This window comes from Geotrypetes seraphini, chromosome 10 (assembly GCF_902459505.1).
Source record: "Geotrypetes seraphini chromosome 10, aGeoSer1.1, whole genome shotgun sequence".
Classification (NCBI taxonomy): Eukaryota; Metazoa; Chordata; class Amphibia; order Gymnophiona; family Dermophiidae; genus Geotrypetes; species Geotrypetes seraphini.
The window spans coordinates 97,682,768-97,709,013 of record NC_047093.1 but is presented as its reverse complement, the minus strand read 5'-3'; the positions used below and the strand labels follow the sequence as shown (position 1 = coordinate 97,709,013).

General features: G+C 42.4%; 1 protein-coding gene across 1 annotated transcript in view; it reads right to left on the bottom strand.

The window, feature by feature from the left end:
* The window catches only part of CLIC3 (chloride intracellular channel 3), a 73,884-nt gene extending 48,333 nt beyond the window's left edge, over positions 1–25,551 (bottom strand). Inside the window, exons 1-3 of the mRNA XM_033960467.1 lie at positions 25,078–25,551; positions 5,875–5,984; positions 1,579–1,704 (exon numbers count right to left, since the gene is read on the bottom strand). Of these exons, the coding sequence (XP_033816358.1) occupies positions 1,579–1,704; positions 5,875–5,984; positions 25,078–25,110 (269 nt within the window). The 5' untranslated portion in view covers positions 25,111–25,551. The remainder of the gene's footprint in view (positions 1–1,578; positions 1,705–5,874; positions 5,985–25,077) is intronic.
* Between the last annotated feature and the right edge of the window lie 695 nt (positions 25,552–26,246).

Sequence of the window (26,246 nt, the reverse complement as noted above, 5' to 3'; positions counted from 1 at the left end):
TAGGAACTGAATAGGCTTTGGTGCTACCACAGCTTTGTAAAAGAGGCCCTTAGTTTTACAAAACTGAGCTAGATCATTGGCTTTAGGTTGTAGGGATTATGGAAAGGACAATACGACATTTGTATTTGTCAATTCTGTAAAAGTTTGCAACAACTATTTTATTCAAATATTCTGATTGATTCATTCTTGTCTCATAATAGTCTTTCTTTGACTCATTTATCGCTTATTTATAGTGTTTGATTTCCTTTTTCCAATTCAAATAGCTAATTGACCCCTCCCCCTTTATTAAGCCACGATAGAGGTTTCTACCATGGCCCAGAGCGCTAAATGCTCCGACACTTAGGGCTCCTTTTATCAAGGCGCGCTACGGGGGTTAGCGCGTCGGACATTTCATCACGCGCTAACCCCCGCGGCAGCCTAAAATCCTAATGCCTCGTCAATGGAGGCGATAGGTACTAGCACGGCAAACGGTTTAACACGCGGTATTCCGCGCGTTAAACCGCTACTGCGCCTTTGTGAAAGGACCCCTAATAGAATTCCTATGAGCGTCGGAGCATTTAGCACCCTGGGCCAACGTAGAAACTTTTATTGTAGCTTAGTATACGAGGGCCTATATCTCTGCTTTTATTCCAAACTCATTCCAATCTTCTACAACTATGCTTGAATGCTTGTAATGGCTTTGTATACCATGGACTCCTCTTAATTTTTACCCTCTTTTTCTTCATAGGGGTCTACTCATTTAAAGCATTGTCTATCACTTCATTCCAATGCTGTAATATGGTTATTGCACCAATCTTCTGAAGATGAAAATGTTGTTCAGCTTGGTTAGAAACATTCGATCTCTAATTTGGCCCTGCCTAATCTTTTTTGTGTTAAGAGAACCTAATTGTTTCAATCTCCCAGGAACTTTCAAGTAAAAATTCCAAAAGAAAATGATCTGACAAAGCAACAGGAACCCAACCAGTGCAATCAATTAAAGTTTCATAGTTCAACATGTTTTGAGAATGGGCTACAAAATCTAAAGCATGGCCTTTAGTATGAATTGGACTAATAGGGCCTAATACAAGATTAATTAAATTAAGAAACAAAGTTGTTTAACATTAGGATCAAATTCATTTTCTAAATGTAAATTAAAATCACACAGAATTAAAATATTTTGGAAAATTATTGAATAGCATGAAATTAATTCCATTATTCTCTGTTGCACTGAATTCCAGTTTCCAGGTCAATTATATATTATTATTATCCCTAATGAACTTTAAAAGGAATCCTCCATTATTTTACAAGAACTGTAAATAATTATTACATGATCAGTGAAGATAAAGTGTACTGTGCTTAAATTATTTAAAGGACAATAAAATTTGGATTAGACAAAAAAGATTGTGTATGGAGTGATTTCTGACTCAAAGTCTGGTGCTACTAGTTATGGCTTCCCAGGATAAATCCTAGTCCCAAACCAATAAATTTGATGTATGCCCCTTCCACCCAGCTTCCAGGACTAACACCAGGCAGTAGACTAGGTGTGCAAACAAGAGTGTCACATAAGACTCTAGGGCCCTATGATCTCAGAATATTTACTCAGGTGGCGCAAGTGTCTCCTCCAAGAATTCTTCTATTTTGTTGGTGTCCGTTTTCACCTCGCCATTGTAGAGCAAAAACGGAGGCTGAGACCCTGGTGCTAGGTTTTTCAGTATCTCTGGAGCCCTGTAATACAAGAAAAATTAATTCACAGGTCAAAGAATCCAATTAAACTAACAGTAATAACAATTTTTGTTTAATAATGACAATTCTCTAAGCACTCAAACTAGGATACATAACTGCAATGTGGATATGAATAAATGGCAGACTGGATGGGCCAATTGGTCTTTTTCTTCTATTCTATACCATATCGCCATGTTGAATTCAGGTCTCCTTTTCGAGACATAATTAGTGTCTACTGCTTCTGAAAAACCTTGAACATGTGCCCACCATTATAAATCCAATTACAGCAGGGTTGCTGCTGTACTGATCTTCATCAGAATCCCATGTAAGCATCGTTTTGATAAAATGTGAAGATATTTTTAACTGATTTTTTCAGTGCATGAAAATTTATCTTATGCATAGTTATTGTGGATATCTTGAAAACTTGACTGGCTAGGTGTGTCCCAAGGATTTTATTTTCCACCTTTTCCCATGTAATTCTTTGGTAAATAAAAACACTGATACTGGGGTGAGATACCATTGGACAAAATGACTTTTTCAATCTCTCTGGTAACGAATCATCTCTTAACATGTTATTCCCCCAGATTCTATACTGTATATGGTGCCCAGATTCAGGTGCCTAAATTTGGGTGCAATCCACAAGATATGTGCACAACTTAATTGGCTAACAAGCTCTTAACAAGTAATAATTGGCCACAAAGAAACAATAATTGATGTTAATTGGCGTTAATTAGGATTTACATGTCAATATGGCTGTGCTCTATTCTATAATGCTTGGTGCCCAAATTCCATAGCATCCCACTCAAAAGAGGGCGTGACCATGGAAGGGGCATGGGCAGGCTGGGGCATTCCAAAACGTTGTGCAAGTTGTTACATCATTTTCAGAAGGCTTAAGTCTGGAGTTCAAAGTTTGGGCATGGGAATTGTCTCTAAGCGTGAGTTTTTAAAGGTTGCATTCCCTTTATACTGTGGAAGAGAAAATTCAGGGGACTCTGAGTTGCCTAGGGAAGAACCCATAACAGAACAATGAGTCCCTGCCCCAGTACAAAACTCCAGCTGGAGTAAGCCAGTGCCCAAACCCAGATCTTGAAACACTGTCCCAGTTAAGTCAGAGCAAGCAAAAGAAAGAGGGTTTCATTATGATCCTGCCTATTTACCCTTTCAGAAGAAAGCTACCGGGGGGAGGAGAAAACCGCTAGTGGAAGCTTTAAGACAAGGGCTAATGTAGGAAAAGGAACACATTTTAAAGCTCAGCAGGCTGTTTTAGACCGAACTCTTAGCCACAGAGTTCCCAACCAATCAGGGGATCTTGTCATCTGGGGTGGGGGGAGGTTTAAAACAACCCAAGGCATAAGGAACATAAGAAAAGTTTTACTGGGTCAGACCAATGGTCCAAGTCCAGTAGCCTGTTCTCACAGTGGCCAGTCCAGGTCCCTAGTACCTGGCCAAAACCCAAGGAGTAGCAACATTCCATGTTACTGATCCAGGGCAAGCAGTGGCTTCCCCCATGTCTTTCTCAATAACAGACTATGGACTTTTCCTCCAGGAAATTGTCCAAACCTTTCTTAAAACCAGCTATGCTATCCACTCTTACCATGACCTCTGGCAATGTAACTTCATTGCATGTCCCCTAGTCATTGTAATTTTTTATGGAAAGAAAAATTGATCCACTTGTACCCGTTCTACTCCACTCAGGATTTTGTAGACTTCAATCATATCTCTCCTCAGCCATCTCTTTTCCAAGCTGAAGAGCCCTAACCTTTTTAGTCTTTCCTCATACGAGAGAGAGAGAGAGGGATAGCCTCATAACACATCAGGAAGGAAAGCAGTGAGGCAGCAGACCTGTGCCTGTCCCAAGGACTAGCCATCTGAAGGAACTGGGTGATTCCAGATGTCCCTTTAATCAGGCTAGAAACTATGCAGAAGCAGCAGCTTTGGAGAATCAATCATTTCTGTGTCCAGAGGGAAATTCTAATTCAGAGGATGAGATAGAACCCATAGACTGACCCAGTGAGAGGATTACCCTGAAGGCCCAGAACCTGAAGAAATGATATGGGATTCAAATGCTTGAGAGAAAGAAGAATTATTTTGTTTGGTTGTGAATAATAAGCTGCTAAAGCTAAGACTGTTTTAAGGCAGAAGCTACAAAATGCATGAACATAAGAACATAAGCGTTGCCTCTGCCGGGTTAGACCAGGGGTCCATCGTGCCCGGCAGTCCGCTCCCGCGGCGGCCCCTCAGGTCCATGAACTGAAAGTGTTCCCTACCTAACCTAAAATATCCATACCCTATTCGCTCAATGTCCTGTAAGGTAAACCTCTATCTGTACCCTGTTATCCCCTTTGCTTCCAGGAAATCATCCAGTCCCTTTTTGAACCCCAGAATTGTACTCTGTCCTATCACCTCTCCGGGAAGCGCGTTCCAGGTGTCCACCACCCTCTGAGTGAAGAAGAACCTCCTTGCATTCGTTATGAATCTGTCTCCTCTCAGTTTTTCTGAATGACCTCTTGTTTTAGTTGTCCCTGCTAGTCTAAAGAATCTGTCCCTCTCCACTTTCTCTATGCCTTTCATGATTTTATAAGTTTCTATCATGTCCCCTCTCAGTCTCCGCTTCTCCAGGGTAAAGAGCCCCAGCCTGTCCAACCGTTCAGCATATGAAAGGTTCTCCATACCCTTTATCATCCTCGTTGCCCTCCTCTGGACCCTCTCGAGTATTGCCATGTCCTTCTTGAGGTATGGCGACCAGTATTGGACGCAGTATTCCAGATGTGGGCGCACCATTGCTCGATACAGTGGCAGGATAACTTCTTTTGTTCTGGTAGTGATACCTTTTTTGATAATGCCCAACATTCTGTTCGCTTTTTTTGAGGCCGCTGCACATTGTGCCGCCTGCTTCATTGTGTTATCCACCAATACCCCCAGATCTTTTTCTTGGCTGCTTTCCCCGAGTACCCTCCCTCCCATCGTATAGCTGTACATGGAGTTCCCCTTCCCTATATGCAAGACCTTACATTTCTCCACATTGAAGCTCATCTGCCATTTTTTTGCCCACTCATGCTAATCAGTGAGACTGCTAACAGGCTTTGAAGAAGTAAAAAGCAGTGAGATATGTGAAGGACTCTTGAACTGTGCCATGTTAAGTGAACTTGTACATTGGTGGCATCAGAGAGGAGAAATGAAATGCTATATTTAATGAACTGAAACCAGAGGAGCCTGGATAAATGCTAGCCCTTTTGAGGGAATTGGGAGGGATTTTTTTTATCAATCTAAAGGGTGGATAGCTCCCTCTCCACTGGGCAGAAGAGTTGCCACAGCTCAGTGGTTTAACCAGGGTTACACAGTATTTCTTGGTGATAAAGTGGAAAGTATAAAAGAGAAGAAGCTGTTTGCTTGTATGGTGAGAGACTTGTGGCATTGCAGGGATGTGGGCTTGTTTTGAGGCTATATTTTGCTTGAGGAAGCACCAGTCAAGGAGCTGAACTGTGGTTATAAACTTAGGTCAAGGTTCCAAGTTTATAGAAATTTCTGAGAACAAGAATGCTTTATTTTATTTTTGGAGCACCCAGGAAGGAGCACCTGGTGGTTGCAAAGTGACTGGATGAACTGTAATCCAAGAAATAAACCAGTTTGGAAGAAAAGTGATTTTTATTTTCACCTCTTCACCACTTCAACAAATGCTCGGTCTGGTGCACGTGTCCAAGCTGGGTGATATGACCTGCTGTCAGGTCGCCCATGATGGCCACAATACGTAGAATGACACTTAGCACTTATCTTTTCCAGCACTCATTCTTGAGCACCATTTATAGAATCTAGCCCTATATGTTCCACCTTGGCTTACAACCTATACTATCTGTTAAGTGTTTTAATGTGTATTGTGTGGACATTGTAAGTTGCATATTATACCACACTGTGCACTGTTATTTGAATACTTTTATTGCTGTAAATGTTTATTTCCTATGTCTGGATTATTCTTGCTCTACATTAGGTTCATTTCTTCAAAAAGGCAGTCAATAAATCCTAACAAATAAATAATTTCCTGACAAATGGAAAACAATTGGAGCTTAGCTCTATAATTCTGTCCTATTCACCAATTGTTTTCCACACAGCCCATGATCACAGCCACAATTGATGGTGGTTGTGACAGTAATTGCTGGTGACATGCCCACCTCTTACCTCTTCATGTCTACTGTGGTTAGAGTGAAGGGTACACCCTTGAGCATTAGCATCATAAAGAGACGTTGGCAGAAGGGACTGTTGCCAATGCTCTCCCCATCATCACTAGCCTGTGGAAAAGGAGAAGGATGAATAAATAGTGCAGTACAAACACATTCCATTTTTCACTAGCTGCTATATCTATATTTGTATATAGATCTCTCTCTCCATATCTATACACTCGTATATATAACTTATCTCACAAATGTCTCGTACCTCACAAATTTAAACTGAGATGCTATGCGACTTACAACAAGATATCAGAAGTTTACAGTTTCAGTTAGGAAATGAAGTAGGGTATGAAATTGTTTTGGGTGTCATTGGAAGAAGAGATATGTTTTCAGTGCCAAATGAACCTGATTGAATTTTTTGATTGGGTGACCGGAGAGCTGGATCGAGGACATATGCTAGATGTAATTTACTTAGATTTCAGCAAAGCCTTTGATACGGTTCCTCATAGGAGGCTCTTGAACAAACTTGAAGGGCTGAAGTTAGGACCCAAAGTGGTGAACTGGGTTAGAAACTGGCTGTCAGACAGACGCCAGAGGGTGGTGGTTAATGAAAATCGCTCGGAGGAAGGAAAGGTGAGTAGTGGAGTCCCTCAGGGTTTGGTGCTGGGACCAATCCTGTTCAATATGTTTGGGAGTGACATTGCTGAAGGGTTAGAAGGAAAAGTGTGCCTTTTTGCGGATGATACCAAGATTTGTAACAGAGTAGATACCGAAAGAGGGAGTGGAAAATATGAAAAAGAATCTGCAAAAGTTAAAGGAATGGTCTAATACCTGGCAACTAAAATTCAATGCAAAGAAATGCAGAGTAATGTATTTGGGGATTAATAATTGGAAAGAATCGTATATGCTGAGAGGTGATAAGCTGATATGCACGGATGGGGAGAGGGACCTTGGGGTGATAGTGTCCGAAGATCTAAAGGTGAAAAAACTGTGTGACAAGGCAGTAGCTGCTGCCAGAAGGATGCTGGGCTGTATAAAGAGAAGTGTAGCCAGTAGAAGAAAGAAGGTGTTGATGCCCCTGTACAGGTCGTTAGTGAGGTCCCACTTGGAGTATTGTATTCAGTTTTGGAGACCGTATCTGGCGAAGGACGTAAGAAGATTTGAAGCGGTCCAGAGGAGGGCGATGAAAATCATAGGAGGCTTGCGCCAGAAGATGTATGAGGAGAGACTGGAATATGTATACCCCTGAGGAAAGGAGGGACAGGGGAGATATGATTCAGACATTCAAATACTTGAAGGGTATTAACGTAGAACTAAATCTTTTCCTGAGAAAGGAAAAAGGTAAAACCAAGGACATAATTTGAGGTTGAGGGTGGTAGATTCAAGAGCAATGTTAGGAAATTCTACCTTATGGAGAGGGTGGTGGATGCCTGGAATACGCTCCCGAGAGAGGTGGTGGAGAGGAAAACGGTGACGGAGTTCAAAGAAGAGTGGGATGAACACAGAGGATCTAGAATTAGAAAATAATATTAAATATTGAACTAAGGCTAGTACTGGGCAGACTTGCATTGTCTGTGACTGTCTGTATATAGTCTTTTGGGAGAGGATGGGCTGGGGAGGGCTTCAATGACTGGGAGGGTGTAGATGGGCTGGAGTTGGTTTTGACTGAAATTTCGGCAGTTGGAACCCAAGAACAGTACCGGGTAGAGCTTTGGATTCTTGCCCAGAAATAGGTAAGAAGAAAAAATGTAAAAAATTTAAATTGAATCAAGTTGGGCAGACTGGATGGATCATTCGGGTATTTATCTGCCGTCATCTACTATGTTACTATGTGGAGATCTTACACATGAATTGCAGCAGGCTATTCCAGATCTTGGGTCCTTGAAATTCAAAGGTAGAAACATGATGGCAGATAAAGGCCAAATGGCTCATCTAGTCTGCCCATTCGCAATAACCATTATCTCTTTCTCTCTCCGAGAGATCCCACGTGCCTATCCCAGGCCCTTTTGAATTCAGACACCGTCTCTGTCTCCACCACCTCTTAACTTCATCCTATGCCCTCTAATTGCAGAGTTTCCTTTCAAATTAAAGAGACTCGATTCATGCGCATTTACATTACGTAGAAATTTAAATGTCTCTATCATATCTCCCCTCTCTCGCCTTTCCTCCACAGTATACAGATTGAGATCTTTAAGTCTGTCCCCATACACCTTATGATGAAGACCACCTACCATTTTAGTAGCCGTCCTCTGGACCAACTCCATTCTTTTTATATCTTTGTGAAGGTGCGGCCTCCAGAATTGTACACAATATTCTAAATGAGGTCTCACCAAAGTCTTATACAGGGGCATCAATACCTCCTTTTGCTACTAGCCACACCTCTCCCTATGCAGCCTAGCATCCTTCTAGCTTATGCCGTCACCTTTTCAACCTGTTTGGCCACCTTAAGATCATCACATACAATCACACCCAAGTACCGCTCTTCTGTCGTGCACATAAGCTCTTCACTCTCTAATCTGTACTGTTCCCTCGGGTTTTTGCAGCCCAAATGCATGACCTTACATTTCTTAGCATTAAATTTTAGCTGCCAAATTACAGACCATTCTTCCAACCTCACCAGATCTTTCTTCATGTTATTCACACCATCCGGCGTGTCTACTCTAGTGCAGTTTTTTGTATCATTCACAAAGAGTCAAATCTTACCCGACAACCCTTCAGCAGTATCATTTATAAAAATGTTAAAAAGAACAGGCCCAAGAACAGAACCTTGAGGCACACCATTGGTAACATCCCTTTCCTCTGAGCAATCTCCATTGATCACTACCCTCTGTCGCTTCCACTCAACCAGTTCTTGACCCAGCCCGTCACTTTGGGATCCATCCTGAGGGCACTCAGTTTATTTATTAGACGTCTGTATGGAACACTGTCAAAGGCTTTGCTAAAATGTAAATACACCACATCTAGCACACATCCTCTATCCAATTCTCTGGTCACCCAGTCAAAGAAATTGATCAGATTTGTCTGACAAGACCTACCTCTAGTGAATCCATGTTGCCCGGTTCTGTAATCCACAGGATTACAGAAACCTAACCATTCTATGTTTTAAAAGTGTTTCCATTAATTTGCTTACCACGTTCAAAATGGGACTTATGGTCACCTTACATATACAGGACACAAACCATTCAAGTCTGCCCAGTACCAGCCTTAGTTCTTCCAATTATACCCTCCATTTTCTGATTAGAGATCCTCCGTGATTTTCCCATGCTTTTTTGAATTCTTGTCACTGTTTTCCTCTCCACCACCTTCCTCAGAAGGTCATTCCAAGCATCCACCACCTTCTCCAAGAAAAATAATTTTCTAATATTACTCCTAAGTCTGCCACTCCGCAATCTCAATTAATGTTCTCTAATTTTACCATTTTCCTTTCTCCAGAAAAGATTTGGTTCTATATTAATCTCTTTTAAGTATTTAAATGTCTGTATCATATCTCCCTTGTCCCTCCTGTTCTCTAGAGCAGTGATTCCCAACCCTGTCCTGGAGGAACACCAGGCCAATCGGGTTTTCAGGCTAGCCCTAATGAATATGCATGAGAGAGATTTGCATATGATGGAAGTGATAGGCATGCAAATTTGCTTCATGCATATTCATTGGGGCTAGCCTGAAAACCCAATTGGCCTGGTGTTCCTCCAGGACAGGGTTGGGAACCACTGCTCTAGAGCAGTGTTCTTCAACTGCCGGTCCGCAGAAATTTTCTGCCGGTCCACAGGGCCGGCACGTCCATCGGGCAGAAGACAGTGTTCTTCAGCCGCCTGTCCACGGTGTGATCAATGCAGAGTCTTTGGGCTGGCTCTCTGAGTGCTGCAGAGGGAAGGCTTCCAGATGAGGCACGCGAGGAGCTGCTGCCCACAGCTTTGTGCAATGCAGCACTCAGGGAACCAGCCCAAAGATGCCGCGTAATCGCACCATGGACTGGCCCGAACAAAACACCAGGGGGCAGGCCAGAAGGCAAGGCACATGGAGGAAGAGAGACAACAACGATAGGGGGGAATGCTTTTATTTTTTTTTTTATTTAGTGATTGACTTGTCTGTTTAGGAAGAAATGCATTTGTTTCTTTTCCTCTGGGGTTGTACTGCTTGCAGAGTCTTGCATCTTAGGTTTGCTTGTAAATATTAGTACTTTTAGTTTTTAGTCCTGCATTTATATGGGGTTATCTGTTTTCTGGTAGGAATGAATGTTGAAAAGCATACAGTGTGCTTTGTGTATTTTAATTTTGTGGTTAACCATTATGTGTTGTTAATACGATTATATTGTGTTTATATATGAAAAATGAATGGAAAAAATGGTGTTACGATTAGTACTATTATGGGGGCGGGGACTGGGGTAAACATTGGGTGAAGATAGGCATGACTTAGCCCAGTGTTCTTCAACTGCCTATCCGCAGATCGGTGCCGGTCTACAAATTAATTATTTTATTTCCGCCGGTCCATAGGTGTCAAAAGGTTGAAGAACACTGGTCTAGATAGGCTGAAGTGAGTGTTGACGGCAACTCCTATAATTGGATCCTAAGCACATTACTAGGCAGACTTCTATGGTCTATGACCCAGAAATATCAATAACCAAAGACAATTGAACTTAATCATGACACCTACTGCATGTACCTATTGGGCAGACTGGATGGACCATTCAAGTCTTTATCTACTGTCATTTACTATGTTACTATGTAAATTAAAGGTAGATGCAGGGGTGGGAGAAGATGAGAAAATGCTGATTGGAACGGAAAGGTTGAAAGCATTAGATGCCAGGAAGGGGAGTAGCAGAGAGAGCCGACGAGCAGGTAGGCTGGCCGGCAGCAAGGTGCCACCGTCTCAATTGGCTTCATAATAGGGCAGCCCCTGCTTAAGGATATATTCTGGAGGTCTGCTTATTCCTGCTTTGGGCTTCTATGCCTTTTTCCAGCCCAGGCTTTTATTTCTTTTGGCTGAACAAGACCTTACTAGCTGAGCTTCCCAGGTCTAGCCTTCTTAAGGTAGCCTTATGAGGCAGTGTGCTCAGGGGAGACCGGTATCTTCAAATACACTCCATCACACCCTCACTATATCACTATTAAGGATCTTCTAGGATAGTGCTTTCTTGAATTCTAAGGCCAGTTTTGTCTTCATCCCTTCCTCTTGGAGGTTGTTCCATGTATTTTCTGCTGTATGTGGGAGTTTGGAGAGTAAGACAACAAGACTGACTAAAGACTAAAGAATACAAAGTGCATGAGAAAATATGACGACACCTGATTCTTAACACTTTTACCCCCCTTTTATGAAGCCACGGGAATGAGTGCCAAGTGAAAAATGCTCTGTCGCCCATTCAATCCCTATGAACATCAGAGCATTTAACGCAGGGGTGTCAAAGTCTCTCCTCGAGGGCTGCAATCCAGTCGGGTTTTCAGGATTTCCCCAATGAATATGCATGAGATCTATCTGCATGCACTGCTTTCATTATATGCTAATAGATCTCATGCATATTCACTGGGGAAATCCTGAAAACCTGACTGGATTGCAGCCCTCGAGGAGGGACTTTGACACCCTGCATCAGCCCACATTTTCGGACTTAGTAAAAGAGGGGGATAATTAGACCTATAGTAATATTAGTGTTTTCCTCATGTTGCAAGTATTGCTCTGACAACCAGCATTGAATAGTGGGATAGTTCAGTTTTTAATGCTGGTTGTTAAGATCTTACTTGCTTTAGCATCCTCCCTTCCCCTTTAGGATTAGTAGTTACCACTCAAATTGTATCTTACATTTATTGGGCAAGAATTTATTGGAGCCTCTTTACTCTAAGGAATTGCACCTTCAGTACTTTAGAGAAATAACTTTTTACATAGCAGGACTGGTGTGGTAAAATTTTCCCCTTTTACCTTTAGGATTAGTAGCTTACCACCCAGGCAAGAATCTATTGGAGTCTCTTTCCTCTAAGGCAGAGGTGTCAAAACTCAATCACATAAGGGGCCGAAATCTAAAACATAGGCTAAGTCACGGGCCAATTTTTTAATTAAAATACTTAGGGCCTCTTCTACTAAATCGCGCTAGCAGTTTTACTGCAGGGAGCCGTGCTGAATGACCCGCGCTGCTCCCGATACTCATAAGAACTCTATGAGCATCGGGAGCAGCGCGGGCCATTCATCGCGGCTCCCCGTGCTAAAACCACTAGCGCGGTTTAGTAGATGAGGGGGTTAGTCTTAGTAGTGGTGTAAACAAAATAAATAAAAAAGACTTTTCTCTCTTTTAGGTCCTAGTTCAAACTTGCTATCTAAAACCAGCTCTGACAGGGTACACATTTCAAATCTGACATATTGTAATCACAAAATAGAAAATAAAATTATTTTTTCTACCTTTTGTTATCTGGTCATTATTCAAATCATGTTGGTCCCAGGCTCTGGTTTCTGTTTGTCTTCTGATAACTTGCTTGCCAGGGTCTTCTGCCCATTTGTTGTTTTCTTCTTTCTTGGTGCTAACCATTTACCACCACCAAAGGGTGGTGGTAATGGTACTCCCTCCGAAACATCGGAAGTGAGCAGGGCTCGGTCTTGGGTCCAATCCTATTTAATATCTTTGTCCGGGACCTGCCTCAGGGACTTCAAGGTAAAATTGCATTATTTGCCGATGACACAAAAGCACCGTGCTCGACACTATGATGCAGGACCTACTATTACTAGAACAATGGTCCACAACTTGGCAACTGAGTTTTAATGCCAAAAAGTGTAAGGTTATGCACCTTGGCAGCGGAAACCCACACAGAACTTACACCCTGAATGGTGAGACCTTAACAAGAACTGTTGCAGAACGGGACCTTGGAGTAATCATTAGTGAAGATATGAAGACTGCCAATCAAGTGGAGAAAGCATCATCCAAGGCTAGACAAATGCTGGGTTGCATCCGTAGAAGTTTTGTCAGCCGAAAGCCCGAAATTGTAATGCTGTTGTACAGGTCCATGGTGAGACCTCATCTGGAATATTGTGTTCAATTTTGGAGGCCACATTATGAAAAGGATGTGCTGAGAATGGAGTTGGTTCAGCGAATGGCCACTAGGATGGTCTCAGGACTCAAGGATCTCCCATATGAAGAACGTCTAGGTAAATTGCAGCTATACTCTCTCGAGGAACACAGAGAGAGGGGAGACATGATAGAGATGTTAAAATATGTTACTGGCTGTATTGAGGTAGAAGAAGAGAACCATGGTTAAAAAACGGCTCAAGAAGGGCAAAGCAGAAATCCATTCAGTTGAACAAGCATGGTCTCTATTGAAAAACACCATCATTGAAGCACAGAATCTTTACATACCGAAGATATCCAAAGGAAAGCGGAAAAAGAACAAAGGTGAACCTGCTTGGTTATCCAAAGAGGTGAAGGTTGCAGTAAGGGAAAAGAGAAACTCGTTTAAAAAATGGAAACGGGAAAAAACGACAGAGGCCTGAAACTGTCACAAAATCGACCAGAAAAAGTGTCATAAAGCGGTAATAGAAGCCAAAAAAGACTATGAAGAAAAGATAGTGCAAGAAAACAAAAACTTTAAGCCCTTTTTTAGATATATAAATGGGAAGAAACCAGCAAGAGAAACAGTGGGCCCTCTCAACGACCAAGGAATGATAGGGTCAATCAAAGAAGACAAACAGGTTGCTGATAGGTTAAATTCATTCTTTGCCTCTGTCTTCACAAATGAGGACACTACAACAATGCCAGACACTGGGAGGGTATTCACCGGAGGCATAGAGGAGAGCATAACAGCAATAAATGTGGAGTTGGACATGATTTACTTTCAGATTGATAAACTAAAAAGTGATAAATCCCCTGGACCGGATGGGATTCACCCGAGAGTGTTAAAGGAACTTAAGATAGAAATTGGGGAACTACTACAATCCATAGCTAACATGTCAATTAGAACCGGGCAAGTACCAGACGACTGGAGGATTGCAAATGTCATCCCAATTTTCAAAAAAGGATCAAGAGGTGAACCAGGAAACTAAAGATCAGTGAGTCTCACATCGATTCCTGGGAAGATAATCAAAGCACTAATTAAAGACTGTATTGTACAACACTTGGAAAAGCACAACCTAATGAGAGCTAGTCAACACGGCTTCAGGAAAGGGAGGTCATGTTTGACAAATTTACTTCAATTTTTTGAGAAGGTTAACAAGCAAATAGATAGTGGAGACCCAGTGGACATAATTTACTTGGACTTCCAAAAAGCGTTTGACAAGGTTCCGCACGCAAGGCTTATGAGTAAACTACTAAGTCATGGAATAGGAGGAGAAGTGCATGGATGGATCGGAAATTGGTTAGAGAACAGAATGCAGAGGGTAACCATAAATGGGAAATTCTCGGAATGGGAAAAGGTGACCAGCGGCGTGCCCCAGGGCTCGGTTCTTGGTCCCATTTTGTTCAATATTTTTATAAATGACCTGGAAGAGGAAACATCTTGTAATATAATCAAGTTTGCGGATGATACAAAACTATGTCGGGCGGTTGGCTCTCAAAGGGACTGTGAGGAACTTCAGAAAGATCTAAATCAGCTGGAAACGTGGGCGATAAAGTGGCAGATGAATTTTAACATAGGCAAATGCAAGGTGATGCATCTAGGAAAGAAAAACAAAGAACATGAATACAAGATGTCCGGGGTGACATTAGCCAAATGCGAACAAGAAAGGGATTTGGGGGTGCTGATAGACAGAACCTTAAAGCCATCGGCTCAATGTGCGGCGGCGGCGAAGAAAGCAAATAGGATGTTAGGCATGATTAAGAAGGGGATCACGAGTAGGTCGGAAGATGTTATAATGCCACTTTACAGAACAATGGTCAGACCACACTTAGAATATTGTGTCTCCATACCTTAAGAAGGATAACATTCTGTTGGAGAGGGTGCAGAGGCGAGCCACGAAACTAGTCAAAGGCATGGAGAATTTAAGCTACAAGGAACGCCTCGGAAAACTGGGACTGTTCACACTCGAAAAGAGAAGACTGCGTGGGGATCTGATAGAGACTTTTAAAATATTAAAGGGATTTGATCAAATTGACCAGGAAGCAGCATTACTGACATTTTCAGATGTGACGCGGACAAGAGGTCATAGCCTAAAACTGAATGGCAGCAGGTTCAGGACAAATGTCAGGAAGTTCTGTTTCACACAAAGAGTGGTGGGCGCTTGGAATGCTCTCCCAGAGGAGGTGGTGGCAGAAAATACTATGCAAACGCAAGTTGGATGCACACCTTCTTGCAGATCATATTGAGGGATACGGAAAATCCGGGTCTCCAAAAAGGAGCACCTAAATGGGCCTCTGCGTGTGCGGATCACTGGACTAGATGGACCTTGGTCTGATCCGGTGAAGGCGTTTCTTATGTTATTATGTTCTTATGTAAGACGTCTTTTTCCTTACAGGACCTATGGCAACAAGAGAGCATCCGTTGAAAATCAAGGATGGGAGATTTCATGGTGACACTAGGAAGTATTTCTTCACCGAAAGGGTGGTGGGTGGTTGATCGTTGGAATGATCTTCCACTTCAGGTAACTGAGGCCAGCAACATGCTCGATTTTAAGAAAAAATGGGATAAGCATGTGGGTTCACTTCGAGGAAGTGTTTAGGGGGGAGGGTTCTTAGAGTGGGCAGACTTGTTGAGCCGATGGCCCTTTTCTGCCGTCATATTCTATGTTTCTAATCATCTTCCATCTCTGCCTTCCCCTTCAGTTACCCTTCCTTCCACCAGAGGTCTGGTATCTTTCCATTTTTTCATCTCCATCCCCACAGCTGCAGCGATGGATCCCATCATCCCCAGATCCACATCTCTTCTTTTCTCAACTACCCTTTCATCTAGCATCTCTCCCTCCTTCCCCACCACCCCAGTGTTCACCATCTCTTCCTTTCTCTTCCCACTACCCTCATATTCAGTATCTCTATCCTCCCCTCCATACCATCCCTTGTGTCCAACTTCTATCCCTTTCTGTTCTCTCCTCCCTCCATTCCATTATCCACCATCTCTCTCCCTCTCCTCTGTTTTTAGACCCATTATTTCTTCTCCTACCCCCACTCTCTTTCCAGTATATGCATGTCTCTTTGGACCCCCCTTCTCTCCCTCCTTCCCTTCCTCTGTGTACTTCTACGACCAGGGTTTCCCCCCTTCTTTCTAGCATCCTCCAGCTTCCCAGTCTCACCTTCAAAGATAATTACAGTAACCTGCAGAGGATCACCAGTGCTGCAGCGATCCTAGCAGGCTGCCTTTGGCCCCACAGCAAATTCCTTCTGCCATGGTCCCGCCCCTCCTCTGACGTACAGGACCGCAGCAGAGGGAACGTGCTGCAGAGGCTGATAGCAGCCTGCTAGGATCAATACAGCCAACCAGCGATCTTCTGCAGGCTGTTTTGAAGGTGAGACCGGGAAGCCGGGAAATGGTGGACAATGGGTTGGAAGGAGGAAAGGAACAGTAAGGGTATTTTCTCGCAGGCCAAATCTAATTACACTGTGGGCCAGATTTGGCCCACAGGCCTGAGTTTGACTCCCCTGCTCTAAGGAATTGCACCTTTAGTGCTTTAGAGAAATAACTTATTCCACAGTAGGTATGGAATGGACACAATTCTTCTGGAAAGTAACTATTTAACTTTGACAATTGGCTTATGGAGAAATGAGAATTTATTGTTGCTATTCATAGGAATTTTTAAAAGGATGGGTTAGACCAGGGGTGGGCAACCTTTATACACAGAGGGTCTCTTGAATGTCAGTACTATCCCTAGTAGGCTGCAACATTACATAATGTCAATCGAAAATACATAGAGCTCCATAGACCTTTAGTGATAAATAAGTAAGTAAAATATTAACCAGAAACTAGTGGCTGTTCTGAAAATATTTGCAAAATATATTCTGTAAAATCACTGGATAATAACATTTTCTGTGTATATTTCCCATGGTCTCATGGCCCATATATAATTCAATGGTGGGCCACATTCAGCCCATGGGCCACATGTTGCCTACTTCCGAGTTAGATGAATGCTTTTTGTGAGTGACTTGGTCATTAACAAATCAAAATAAATAAATAAGAGACACGGTGGCTCCTGAAGATATCTTCTGTCTGGTGTCGCCCACAGCTCAAATAAGACTGAAGCTGTTACTCGTGACTTTACTCCCACCTCATTAACAGCCTCTTTTACAAAGTCACAATAGCAATTCCCACATGTCAAATGTAATGAAGCCCATTCAATTTCTGTCTTTGTTGCATTTGCTGTCTGTACTCACTAGCATGGCTTTGTAAAAGGGGCCCTCATTACCAATGTTGTTTTATGCTGTTTTAAGAGTCTGTTTGCCTTCTTTGCATTCTGTATTTTTCTCTTGCTATTGTTATATTGTAAGGTAGTTTGATTATCAATATGATTTTATTTTATTTGACTGCGGTATAGAATTTTAAGGTATTACTATTGTAAATAGTTATTAACTTTGTTTGATATTAATCGCTTTGAACTTTGTGGTTAGGTGTAATACAGATACACAAAATTAAATTAAAAACTTTTTTTTTTTTTTTTAAATTAAAAACCATAAACCAAAACACAACTCACTTTGAACAGCTACATCTATTCTAGTCCAGAAATCATTATACAGGGCTCTTTGCCTCACAGATGAAACTATAATGGTTATGTGGCCAAGAATTAAGTAACTGTGTTATTTATTTTGAAAATTTATTTTCCATCTAAAACTAAGCAGATAACAATAAAACATACACAACTGGAATACATATAAAATAGCAAAACAATCTCATCAAACGTCTTTTAAGGGTTTGATGTCTGAGTATCAACCATAAAGATCATTGCGCTCTGAAAGTTCAGCATTGCTGAAAACAAGGGCTAACCCTAAATATGTAAAAAACAAAAGGAATTGACCCCTAAATATCCACAAAGAAGAAAATCCAGAGAAAACCCAAAAAACTCTGTGGAGTGACGATGTTCCTAAATGGACTTTATTTGAAAGTGTCAAAGTTCCAAAGGTACACTGAAATCATCCACATAAAAGCCTTAAAGGACCTAGTCCGCTAGGGATAAACCCTAAATAAGTGGAAACGGATGCCATGACTTTTACATGTGCAGGGGTTAAGTTGTGGAATAGCCTGGTTGGTCAAATCTGAAAATGTAGAGATAAGAGCTCATTTAGGAAAATGCTGAAAACACAATTATTTGTGGATGCATTTCTTTGAGAAATTGATTATATGTAAGGATTGAATCTGTTTGTTTTGTTCTTACCTTGTTCTGAATTTTATAATATTTTATATATGTAATTATTTGTAAACTCTTTTGGAATAAAACAGTATATAAATTTTAAAAATAAATAAATACATTTTGCATAAAAAATATATTAGCAAAACACTAAGGGCTCCTTTTATCAAGGCGCGCTACAGGGGTTAGCGCGTCGGACATCAATGGAGGTGTTAGGTACTAGCGTGGCAGGTGGTTTAACGCGCGGTGTTCCGCACATTAAACCGCTACCGCGCCTTTGTTAAAGGACCCCTAACTGCCTCTTATACAAAGCCGCGCAGCAACGGCCCCGAAGCCCTTTAAATCTCTATGGGTTTCGGGGCCATTAGCGCAGCACAGCTGCTAGCGTGGCTTTGTAAAAGAGGCCGCAAGGGCTCCTTCTGCGCTGCGTTAGCATTTTTAGTGCACGCAGCATTTTAGCGTGCACAAAACGCGGCTAGAACTAATGTTAAGGTCTAGCATGCACAGCAATTTAGCGTGCGCCATTCTGTGTGTTAAAGCCCTAACGTGGCTTAGTAAAAGGAGCCCTAAAATAGCCTTCTCAATAAAACTAATAAAAACCTTTTACAAATAACAAGGTTTTCGGTTGTTTTTTAAAAGACATTTTCCCTACATAATCTCATGTACCCTGGCGGGACATTCCACAAACGTGGACCTGCAACTAAAATTGCCAACCTCTGTGTCCTATGGTATGTCTCTCCAAGCACTTCAATTGATAATTGCATTGCAGATTGAGATCTCAAAGCTCTAGGAGGAGTATAATGTTTCAACACTTGAGTTACATACCAGGGAGTCATCCCATAGATCACCTGGTGCACAATCATCAAAACCTTATCCTCATTTCAATCGGTAACCAATGCAATTGTTTAAGCACTGGACTGATGTGCTGATTCCGGGCTGCTCCTGTAATCATTCTTGCTGCGGTGTTCTGAACAATTTGCAATGCTCTAATCTTAACTTTCACAATGCCCATCAACAATGAATTGCAGAAATCCAATTTTGCCACAACCATACTTTGTACTACAATCCAAAGATCCGAAATAGACATCATCGATTTAACTCTAGAGTAATCTTAATTGAAAGAAAGCACCTGTAATAACATGCATAATGTTCGACTGCATTGTAAGCTGTGCATCTAATTGCACCCCTAACAATCTGACATGATGAGAAATGAGGAGCATCACATTTTGAACTTTCAGATCAAACATTCTTAAGAGTGATTCATCATTCCCTGTGAGCATCACTTCAGTTTTTTTTTCAAATTCAGCACCAACTTATTCCTATGCATCCAGCATGTTATCTTATCCATACAAACATCCAGCTTTATTCTATTCTATGTGAAGAAAATAAATAGAAACTAGAGAAAAAGGAAACCGACATGGTTCTCCAAACTAGTGGCAGATAAAATAAAGGCAAAAGAGTTGGCGTTCCTGAAATATACAAAAACCCAAGAAGAAGAGTACAGAAAGGACTACCGGGTGAAATTGAAAGAAGCCAAGAGGGAGATACATCTGGCGAAAGCGCAGGCGGAAGAGCAAATGGCTAAACATGTAAAAAAGGGAGACACATTTTTTTTCAGATATATCAGTGAAAGGAGGAAGATGAAAAATGGCATTGCTAAACTGAAAGATGCTAGGAACCGATATGTGGAGAGTGATGAGAAAAAGCAAACGTGCTAAACAAATACTCCTACTCTGTATCACGGAAGAAAATCCTGGAGAAGGACTGAGATTATCTGGCAAAGTTACATGGGAAAATGACGTAGATTCTGTGCCGTTCACGGAGGAAAGTGTTTATGAACAACTTGAAAAACTAAAGGTGGACAAAGCGATGGGACCGGACGGGATCCATCCCAGGATACTGAGGGAGCTCAGAGAGGTTCGGGCGGGTCCTATTAAAGACTTGTTCAACAAATCTCTGGAGATGGGAGTGATTCCTGTGGACTGGAGGAGAGCGGATGTGATCCCTATTTCTCTCTCCTTCCCTCCCTATTTCCATGGTCTGACTTCTCTCTCCTTTCTTTCTCTCCCTCCCTCCTTCCTTCCTTTCCCCTGGTCTGGCATCTATCTCCTTCCCTCCCCCCAGGCCCTGGCATCTCTCCCACCCCCTCCAGGTCTGGTATCTCCTTTCCTTTCCCTCCCTCCCATGGACTTGGCTTCTCTCATTCTTCTTCTCTCCCTTGTCTTCCTTCTCCTTCCTTCCCTCTCTTTCCCCAATTGGGTGCAGCAACAACATTTCTCTTCCCCCTTCCCTCCCCATCCCTTTCCCTGTGCAGCAGCATTTCTCTTCCCCTCCCCTTCCTTTCCCTTCCTTGTGGAGCAGCAGCATTTCTGGCCAGCTCCCTTGCTGCAGTTGATCATTCCGTTCAAAGCCATGGGTAGCGGCTCCTAGCGCAATCCATGCCTACATTAGAGAGGCTTCCGACGCAGGTGTGGATGGCGTAAAGAGCTGCCACCCACGGCTTTGAACGGAACGATTGACTGCAGCAAGGGAGCCAGCCAGAAATGCTGCTGCTCCACAAGGAAGGGAAGGAGGAAGAGAAATGCTGGTGTGGGTGATATGAGGAGCCAGCGGTGGTGGCAGCTTTGAACGGAACAACCAAATGCAGCAAGAAAGCTGTCGATTATTATGTCCAGACCGCAGGCCGCAAAATAGCACCTGGAGGGCCCCATATGGCCCGTTGGCCGCGAGTTTGAGACCGCTGATCTATGGCGTGTGATGTGGTGTCTCAGGGTGAGGAAGGATCTATACTTTATGTATTTAATTTATTTATTTGATTCAATTTCTATCCCATCCTCCCAGGAGCTCAGAACAGGTTACAAGCCAATATTCACAGAAGTTACATTGGACAGTACATTTGGCAATATGATATAATTGGATAGTACAGTAACTTGAGGACAGTCATAGGGAATTCCTGGAGGGTTATTACTTCTACTAAGACTAAGTACAGTATATTAATAAAAAATTCAGCCCATGACTTAGCCTGTGATTTAGATTTCGGCCCCATACAGGAAAACTAGGGACCTCCCTCCTCCTAGAATCACTGAGCTCTGGAACAACTTTTCCTCCCCCCTTCGGAACCTGAGCTCTCTCCAACTTTTCCGCAAACATCTGAAGACCTGGCTATTCTCAAAAATCTGATACTTATTCCATCTCTGGCATTCTAAGCCCTCTAAAAACTCTTCATACTTGGACCTCTAACTCTTCATTGTAGTTCCTTTCTATCCCATCTCCTGTAAACCGTGTCGAGCTCTACGAATGTGGAGATGATGCGGTATACAAACCTAAGGTTTAGTTTAGTTTAGTTTAGTGATTGAGTTTGACACCCCTGCCCCTTAGAACAATCTCTTCTTCCCCACTGCTAGAAATCTTTGACACCTCATGAACCATTTCATTGATGTACCTCTTATTCCCACGGATGCTTACATAGTAACATAGTAGATGACGGCAGATAAAAACCCGGATGGTCCATCTAGTCTGCCCAACCTGAAATTTTTTTTAAAATTTTTTCTTCTTAGCTATTTCTGGGCAAGGATCCAAAGCTCTACCCGGTACTGTACTTGGGTTCCAACTGCCGAAATCTCCGTTAAAACCTACTCCAGCCCATCTACACTCTCCCAGCCATTGAAGCCCTCCCCAGCCCATCCTCCACCAAACGGCCATATACAGACACAGACCGTGCAAGTCTGCCAAGTACTGGCCTTAGTTCAATTTTTAATATTATTTTCTGATTCTAGATCCTCTATGTTCATCCCACGCTTCTTTGAACTCAGTCACAGTTTTACTCTCCACCACCTCTCTCGGGAACGAATTCTAGGCATCCACCACCCTCTCCATAAAGTAGAAGTTCCTAACATTGCCTTTGAATCTACCACCCCTCAACCTCAAATTATGTCCTCTGGTTTTACCATTTTCCTTTCTCTGGAAAATATTTTGTTCTATGTTAATACCCTTCAAGTATTTGAACGTCTGAATCATATCTCCCCTGTCTCTCCTTTCTTCTAGGGTATACATATTCAGGGCTTCCAGTCTCTCCTCATACGTCTTCTGGTGCAAGCCTCCTATCATTTTCATCGCCCTTCTCTGGACCACTTCAAGTCTTCTTACGTCCTTCGCCAGATACAGTCTCCAAAACTGAACACAATACTCCAAGTGGGGCCTTACCAATGACCTGTACAGCTTCTCAGTCTTGCCGCCTCCTCTCTCAGTTCCTTTACTTCCTTCATGAGGGATTCAAGCAAAAGACAGCTGGCTCCATCCCTCTCACATGGCTAGACATCTCTGTCTTCTCCCTTCCCCCCCCCTCATATGGTCTGGCATGTCTCTCTCCTTCCCTCCCTCTTTCCAAGGCATCTCTCCTTCCCTCCCTCTTCCCAAGGCATCTCTCCTTCCTGCAGTCTGGCATCTCTCTATCCCCTCTTTCCCTTCCATTCCATGGTCTGGCATCTTTCTCTTCCCTCCTTCCATCACCCTTCTTCAGAATATGACATCTCTCCCTTTTTTGAGTCATCTCCCAATGTAATATTTCTCCCTCCCTCTTCTCCACCACTATCATGTCCAACAATTCTCCCTCTTCCTTCCTTTCCCCATGTACATCATCTCTCTTTCCTTCTCACTCCACACACCTATGTCCAACAATTCTCCATTCCTTTTCCTTCCCCACCGGCAGACAGCATTTCTTTCTCTCCCTTCCCATTACCTCACCTGTGCAGCATCTCTCTTTTCCTCCTTCCCAAACTCCTCTCAGCCTGTGTAACATCTGTCCTTCCCTGCCTTCCCACCCCAACCATCTCCCAGTACGTGCAGTATCTGTCTTTCCCAACCTCCCCCAAGCTCCTGAGCATCTGTCCTCCCTGCCTTCCCAACTCCCTACCTCCAGGCGTGTATCACATGTTCTTTCCTTCCTTCCTCCCTAGCAGGACCATGTTGCATGACCTCTCTCTTCGGCTCCCAACTCCCCACACCTACCTCCTCCCCAGTGTTTGTTATTTTAAATCTTCAGGCAGCGTCAACAAGATCAGCGTGCTGCCATCAGCCTGCTCAGGAACCCTTCATTCAGCAGCAGCCCGCCTATGCGGAGACAGGAAATTGCTGCTGAATGAAGACTTCCGTGGCAGGCCAATGGCAGCACGCTGATCTCATTGATGCTGCCCGAAGATTTAAAATAACAAACACCAGGGAGGTAGGTGTAGGTGAGTCAGGAACCGAAGAGAGAGGTTGTGCTGCACGGTCCTACTAGGGGGAAGGAAGGAATGAGTATGTAATACCAACGATGTAAAGTTACAGTGGCCAGTGAGGGAGCAGAAAAAAATGCTAATTTTTAGGGAGGCCACGGCCTCTGTGCCCCACGCCCCATTACGATGCCTAGAGCTATGGGGCCCAGGGCAGCTGTTCTGTTTGCTCTCCTCTAAAAATAGCCCTAAAGCACCACACCGGCGGGTCCCCTTGACATTTTCGGGCCCGAAGCATATGCCTACCGGGCCTACCCTTTAATCCAACCCTGGATTCTCCACCCTTTTTCCATTTTTACAGTTTCTAATAAGGATGTACTCATATATTTGTTTTGAAACAAAATGGAAATGAAATGAAACAGGCATGTTTCATCTTGTTTTGAAATGAACTACAACAAAAAAATCAGATAAAATTATTTTGTTTCCCCCATTTTATTAATTGCACAAGTTAAAAAAAGAAACAAAAAGAAAACCTGAAAACAAGGAAGAAAAAAATCTGAATGAAACAAAAATTCGGCAACAATGCAATCAAAGAGGAGAAAACAAAAGTATTTTAGTCGTGTACCCCAATTTCTGATGCCACACTGCATGCTGAAGTAAGATTTTTAGTTATTGGGAGCAATATAAGAACGAATTTCTCTCATTCCTTTCCCTTCCAGCTGTCTCAGAAAGTATACACCTATGGCTCCTTTTACTAAGGTCCGCTGGCATTTTTAGCGCACGCAGGAAATTACCACGCGCTATGCTTCTAGAACTAACGCCAGCTCAATGCTGGCATTAAGGTGTAGCGCGCGCTATTGCACGCGTTAAAGCCCTAGCGCACCTTAGTAAAAGGAGCCCCTAAAGTCAGATTAGTACGAAACACAACATAATTTTGCAATTATTGCTGCGGCATGATGAAGAGGACAGTGGGCGGGCTAGAAAAGTTTTCACAGGAACCGAGCAATACTTTCATTTTCGGAATGATCCTGTATTCAGGGGAGTGTGTGGCGCAGTGCTTAAAGCTACAGCCTCAGCACCTTGGGGTTGTGGGTTCAAACCCACACTCCTCCTTGTGACCTTGGGCAAGTCACTTAATCCCCCCATTATGCCCCAGGTACATTAGGTAGATTGTGAGCCCGCCGGGACAGACAGGGAAAAATGCTTGGGTACCTGAATAAATTCATGTAAAACCGTTCTGAACTCCCCTGGGAGAACGGTATAGAAAATTGAATAAATAAAAAAATAAAATATTACCAGGGGCTTTGGGATTTGTCAACCATTCAAAAGAAAATAAAACATTTGATGCCACCCCTAAAAGCTTATAATCCTTACTGTCCAATGTAGAATGCATATTAACTACAAATACTCATAGATATCATATACACACATAGAAAATACATACACATGGACTAAAAACAGTTTAGGAACAGAACAAATTTGAATTTTAAATATTGAACTCTCCAAAACGTAACAATTTTTGCAAAAGATACTTGCAACTAATTAAAAAAAATAAAATAAAATGGTGTCAGCAATAAAAATAAGGCTCCTTATTACCACCCAGTATCTCACACACAGATATAACAGGTGGAAAGAAAGAAAAATAAATAAATAAATTCCACAGCTACTACTTATTAATTTGCTCATTCTTTTTATATCGAATCTCTCAGGTCTAGTTAAACGCCAAATCAGTCAAAATCCCGTGTTAGACAAGTGTTTTGCCTACCCACCTTGACGAAAAGTTCAATTTTCGATTCAGCCATCCTTCGGCGGACGAGAGTGAAATGCTCAGCTGCTTCGATGACTCGTTAAGTGAGCAGTACACAGCTTCCCAGGGGAGGCAGCCCAGCAGTCATCTGTCACTGCCCCTCCCTGCCTGGAGCCACACCAACCACATTCTTCCTTCCCCAAACTCGCTCAACTTGTTTGCCTTGTGCAGCTCTGTGAAATCTCCAGGTACCAGGCCCAGAGGCGGGACCCTAGAGCCCAGAGCATCAACTATTTTCTCAGCTTCCGAAAAGGATAGGGGAGAAAAACAAATTCGTAGTTCAGATTTCTAGAATGGCTTTACAATTTTAGCTTAGGATATAAAAAGCACCAAGATTCATAGAGTAGACAATACAATTATTATTGAGGGGTTTTGTTCTGGTAGGTTCCTTTGCCTTAGTTCAACAGAAACTAACCTTCCCTGGCCTAGGACACCACGAGTCCAGTCTCAGCTACCTAAAAAAATGTCCCCTTTTATGGAAGCAAAGAAAACCGATTAGGACTACCAAAGTGTGGAGCCCATTGAATACATTTGTTACCTCACAATAAGGGTCATGTATCTTTCTTTTTCTTAGATTGCCTTACACATCCAGGGTGGGAAATGTATTTTGAGGATTTAAATTACTTAATTATAATATTGTAATCACATCATATGTCTTATTGTATTAATAATTGGGAGGAGGATGGGAGAAAATGATTGTTTTATATATTACTTGTGTAGTTAATAGTGTGTTTTATGCAATATTTTATGTTCAATTAATTGTATTGCACTGTCAAAGTTTGAAAATCAATAAAGATTAAAAAAAAAAAAAAAAAAGGACTACCACAGAAACAAATTGCACAAAAGAGCCTTTAGGGATGACAGTCTTGTAACAGAGCCTGAGCAGCAGCCAAAAGTTTTATCAAGGTCTCAAGAAGACTGAACTGCTAAGACCAGACAAAGGATGGTGTTTCAGCAACAAAAAGACTGTATTAGTGGTCATGCATTCTGAATGTGCCATAAAAATCACTTGGCTATAGATGCAGAAAGTAAACTATTTGTATAATCCACAGTATATATTGATTAGCACAGGAATGCCTATTTTCTGCTCACAGAAATGCCCCCCCCCCCCAATTATTTTAAAATATTTAA